This window comes from Beta vulgaris, chromosome 6, assembly GCF_026745355.1.
Source record: "Beta vulgaris subsp. vulgaris cultivar EL10 chromosome 6, EL10.2, whole genome shotgun sequence".
Classification (NCBI taxonomy): Eukaryota; Viridiplantae; Streptophyta; class Magnoliopsida; order Caryophyllales; family Amaranthaceae; genus Beta; species Beta vulgaris.
The window spans coordinates 13,438,043-13,443,343 of NC_079207.1; the positions used below are offsets into that span (position 1 = coordinate 13,438,043).

Genomic DNA, 5,301 nt, shown 5'->3' on the forward strand with positions numbered 1-5,301 from the left:
ATTGCATCTAATAAATGATAATAATGGACCAATGGTAATGTATTTTAGTTCAATTTTATAAGAACAATCCTATGTTAGAGAAATCAAATTTCATTCGTAAACATGTGTTTGTTTCTTCATAAATAGTATTACCACTTACACATTTTGAAGTTGTATCGGATTGTATAAAATTTGGTTAAGAAAATAGATATTTTAAGGATGAATAAATATAATCGTAGAAATAAATTACTTCCAATACAAAATTATACTAAAGTCGTTCCCATGACAATCATTATTACCCTACCAAAAGAATCATTAACGATATCGAGCTGAGATTGTGATTAACACATTTATTACCCTACCAAAAATATCACTAAAAATAGGGATGATTGTGATTGAAATTTATGATATCTATATAACCAAATCCAAATATTTATACTTCCTATATTTCAATCAAATTTAATAGTATCAAATATTTAAATTTGATCTATTAAATCTTTTTTTATACGAATGATTATATATCGAGCTAAGCTAATGTGAAAAACTAATTGCAAAATTATTTCAATCTTTACGGTAATCATATTAATTACTCATATTGTAGAATTTACTGCATACAAACATCAATTGTTTTTTCAAAATTTAAAAAATCATGTAACTGACACTTTATTTCGTTTCACTTCACAACTTGAAAAGAGAAAAAAACATCCCCCGAAGTATAAAAAGGGCCAAAACAACACAAATGCCAAAGCTCATATAGACAAATCTACACTTCACTTCTCTCTTCTTCTTACAGTCCCACCATAGTCCATACACCAGCCGTAGCCGCCCATCTCTCTTATTAGTGTCCTCAATTCTCCCTTTTTATCTCTTCTTCTTCTTTTTCTCCTCCATTTCTAAGTGTTCCTTCTATCTATTTCTTTCACTTTCACTCCATTAAAACCTTCTTAAAAAGAGCCTTTATTTTATACACCCTGAGCTCATAACTTTCTTTCATTTCTAATCATGGCTGTTTTATTGTTCTTTACTCTTTTTCTAAGCTTATCTGGCTATTCAAGTAAGACACTTTTACCCTTTCTTGTCAAGGTCTATTTAATTACTTGAAAGATTTGATTTTTATCCCAAATTTTCAACAAAAATGACCAAATAATTTGATGGGTTGATTCATTTTTTTTTATTAAGCTAGTGGGTTTACTTGAAACACTAAAAAGATTTGTTCTTTTGCTCAATTTCTCTACCAACATGAACAAAAAACTTTGATGGGTAGATCCAGTCACACTGTAAATTTTTTATTTTTAACCCAATTTCTCTAAAAAAAAAAAAAGAAAACTTTGATATGATGGATGGATTCAAAATTTTCTGAAAATTTCCTAAAAGATGATATAAATTTGTTTGTTTTTGTTGTTGTAGGTGCAACATACTGCATATGTAAAGATGGAGCACAAGATCCAACAGCATATCAAAGGGTGATAGATTATGCATGTGGAGCAGGAGCAGATTGTAGAGCAGTGCAGCAAAATGGTCCTTGTTATGTGGCCAACAATCCTAAGGCTGTGTGTGATTATGCTGTTAATAGCTATTTCCAGAACAAGGGTCAAACTCCTGAAGCCTGTGTTTTCTCTGGTGCTGCTACTGCTACTAACAACCTCCCTTCTAGTATGTCACTAAATTTCTTCATTTCTTTCTTTTAATACTATTAATACTTTATAGACTTGAATATATATATAGTATTTATATAGTAAAGAACTTAGAAGTATATATAAAAATTGATCTTATTTAATGACATTTTTTTAAAATTTGTTATATGTTCTCTTTTTCAGCTGTGCCTTCTGGATGCACCTTTCCCACTAGTGGAAGGTATGATCTCTCTATCTCTATAAGTATATATGAATGGATCTTAAGTTGGACATCTTTGACATGCTGATATCTTTGTTTTTGTTTGTGTATTGGTACTACTGTGTGTGGATGTTAGTCATTCTATGTTCTTAATTTCTTTGATTCTGAACATGTGTATGATATGATGGAGAACTAGTAATTAATAGAGTTTGAATGATGATGTTGCCTTCTTTGTTCTTCAACCCCTAAATTTGTGATTCCACCTAAATTTGACCACTAATTAGTCATTAACAGCACCTCAATTTGTACCTTCTTACTAAAAGTATGGTAAGAATTTTCTCTTTTTCTATTTGATATATGACTTTTCAGTTTTACTGTCCAAAATGATAAATTATAGTATTAGGTGGGTGGGTTATGCACTTATGCTTGCCTTCCTTTTTTTTGGGTGTATTTGACACTTGAGAGTTCATCTTTGTTATCATTTTGCCATACTTGCCAATTGCCATAACCCTTTAGTTTGGGGTAAAAGCGTGAAAATATTTTACTTACTCTGTTTCGTTTTAAATGCAACAAAGAGGTATTATTTGTGAGATATAGAATATTCATTTGTTGCATTTAAAACGAAACGGAGGAGGTATAAAAATTCGTGTGATACTTGGACATAAACCCGTGTTTGATATTAGCTCCGTATCCACCTACCATAGGTCTTCTTTTTAGTATTTGATGCTAATATAGGTCTCAAACCCGTATTCGGTTTGAGTTCCGAATCCACATAACATAGGTCTTTGATGCTTTGATGATCACAACAAACATAGTAGTATAGTACAATAAAAATTGAAAATGAAAGGCCCACTAGTTGTTGCTCTTTAATTGTCAGTACTTTCTAGTATGATGTTGTCAACAACAATAATAAAATGTACGCGTAGATCTCAATAGGCCTAAGTTCTTGGCATGCCTTGTGCCTCTGTGTACCAAAACTTTTGGTGCTAGATTACTTGTTAAAAGTGAAAAAACTTAACTTCATTGTGTGCTAATCAATTGATAATTAAAAAATAACAATGGTAGCTCAATTTTGTTGATTGCTTTTGTTGTTAGCGGACAAATGAGCTGTCATGATGCTGATGTATTATTGGTCTTTGTGTTTTCTTTAGGCATCCCATGATACTTGACTAAACAACTAGCATGGTGTCTGTTTGTTCAATACTCCTTGTCACTTTTCTCTTTTTTGTTGTTCTGTTTGGTGCATGGTGTACTTGTCATGTGTATTACTTACTTCAGTACACTGTAGTATTTAATCTTTGCTATTTTTGCAATCTTCACACAATTTATTCTACCAGAAAGCAATGTGTATTTGGTGAGCTTATTTATGGATTCTGACACTTGTTTGACACTCTAAGAAATGTGAGGCAGGTGATTATTTATTTTGGTATCAGTAGGTTGATTCTTGGCTTTGCTACTCCATAATGAATGTGCTAGATTTTCTAAGATATTGTTTGTGACTGACTGTATTTAGGGAAAAGTTTTATCTACTTTAGCTTGATCTACATACATACTGACGGAGTGACGGTTGCATGCCCATCATCTTATCTAAATAGCTTATTAGCATAATCTCGAGAAGTATGGTATGTTTTGATGTGAACATTTGACGTACAAAGTTGTTTGGTTAATACACATACAATTTTAAAGAAAGTATGGTATGTCAAATGGGAAGGAGTCTCTTGTTTCGTGTTGCCGTGGTCCCATTTGTTAAAGATAAGCCGCCTCTTAGGAACGTTCATCTTGCATTGAACATATAATTTTGGACATATCCTACCATATTACAGACCACTCTACATATAACATTTTTACCGGCATCCAAAATATATAAATTTGGACATTTGCTACCAAAGGACCACTATAACATGTTTCTTGCATTCAAGTTAGTATAATATTTGGACATTTTGGACAACATTGTTCAATGATTTGGACACCTCCTGCCCGCCAAGTGACTACTTTGCATAACATTGTTTTTTATTCAACATATGTTGGACATTTATACGATAATAACGTTTATGATGCTGTGATGTTTATATTGCAGCCCAACTGGTACTGGTACTGGTACTGGAGGCATCCCAAGCTCAACTCCAGGAGGCATGATCACTGGTACACCCGGAACAAGTACCCCTGGATCGAGTAGCACTGGCGTATTTAGCCCTATTGGACTAGGTCCCACCGGCAGCTATACTGACATGAACCCAAATGGTAGTCCATCTACATTCCAACAGTTCCAAGGCACCCTCCTCTTGCTTACACTTACCCTAGTTCCAATCTTGTGGGCTTAGACGAGGAGAGGGTAATCGAAATCGCGGTGGGTTTAGATTAATGGATGAGATTTTGTTGCAACGGTAAGTCTTAAGTAGGGAATCATCCAAAAAGGGATAAAACCCCTAATTCACTAGGGTCTTTCATCCTCGTTTTTTTATTATGAAAAAATATTCCTTTTTTTAGGGGATTTGGTGGCTTCTTTATGGTGTGAAAAAGTAACGGTTCAGTGGGCATTGATTCTGTTATGAGTGGTGTTTGTAAGGAGGGAGGGTTTGATATTCGGGATGAACGAACATCCTCATTTTCCTAGATGCTTTACTTTTTGCACTCGACTAATCGGTATTAGTTTTCAATATGTACATCTATGCTTATTGCTTAGCTAGCCTAGAGATTTTAGATGTAGTAGTAAGTAGTAACACTTGTTTAATATTATTATGATCTAATGAGAAAACTCCCCTCAAAAAAAAAAATCTAATGAGAAAACTCATATTCCATCTACCTGTTTTTTTGGTTCTTGTTCTTGAGAATGATATGCTCTTCCTTCATCATAGGAAAAAAAAAATGAAAAAAGATAAAGAAAATGAATTTTGATAAACATAGCTTTGAGTTACTATCATTAAAGCTTCGTTATGATTTTTCATTATTGTGAGAGTAGTTTTATCCCAAGGAAAAATGGTCTTGTACATTTTTGCCAATTAAATAATGTAAAACTGAAAATAGAGGAAAACAATTTTCTAGAAAAACGTTTTACGCTCTACCAAACGGAGCTTAAGTACTTAGTGATCAGAAAAAATATCTTGTTATTTCTTGTTTTATTTTATATGTAACAACAAATGAGTATTTTATATTTCACAAATAATACCTTTTTATTTCATTTAAAATAAAATGAAAGAAATATTATTTTTGACCTTTTTCTTTGAAGTACAAAGGTAATGCTTAGCAAAATCCATTATAATAGAGAAAATTGTAAGCTCTATGCAGGAAGCAGAATTCAATGAACCCTTCCAAGCTTTAACAACTACTGACAAAAAATACGGTACAAATTGCTAATAGCGTATTACTACCTCTGTTTTAATTTAATTGTTACACTTACACTTTTTACACATGCCAATGCAAAACTTTGAGGACATAATATCTTTAATTTTGTATTTGTAAAAAGGGTAATGTTATATATAGCCCTTAGGG

At 32.5% G+C, this 5,301-nt stretch overlaps 1 protein-coding gene across 2 annotated transcripts; it reads left to right on the forward strand.

Moving 5' to 3' along the window:
- The first annotated feature begins 721 nt into the window (after positions 1-721).
- On the forward strand, positions 722-4,614 carry LOC104895796 (PLASMODESMATA CALLOSE-BINDING PROTEIN 4). Of its 2 annotated transcripts, none has more exons than XM_010682406.4 (4): positions 722-1,033; positions 1,387-1,632; positions 1,797-1,833; positions 3,890-4,614. In XM_010682406.4, exons 1-4 carry the CDS (start codon positions 982-984, stop codon positions 4,131-4,133), a joined length of 579 nt encoding a protein of 192 aa, XP_010680708.2. In that variant the 5' UTR covers positions 722-981; the 3' UTR covers positions 4,134-4,614. The 2 variants fall into 2 exon arrangements, with proteins under 2 accessions (XP_010680708.2, XP_048501837.1); XM_048645880.2 differs by lacking the exon at positions 722-1,033 and adding an exon at positions 1,074-1,239.
- The last annotated feature ends 687 nt before the right edge of the window (positions 4,615-5,301 follow it).

Coding starts and splice junctions, on each gene's coding strand:
- LOC104895796 (XM_010682406.4), top strand. CDS start 982: ATGGCTGTTTTATTGTTCTTTACTCTTTTTCTAAGCTTATCTGGCTAT. Junction 1,034..1,386: donor AAGCTTATCTGGCTATTCAA/GTAAGACACTTT, acceptor TTGTTGTTGTAG/GTGCAACATACTGCATATGT. Junction 1,834..3,889: donor ACCTTTCCCACTAGTGGAAG/GTATGATCTCTC, acceptor TTTATATTGCAG/CCCAACTGGTACTGGTACTG.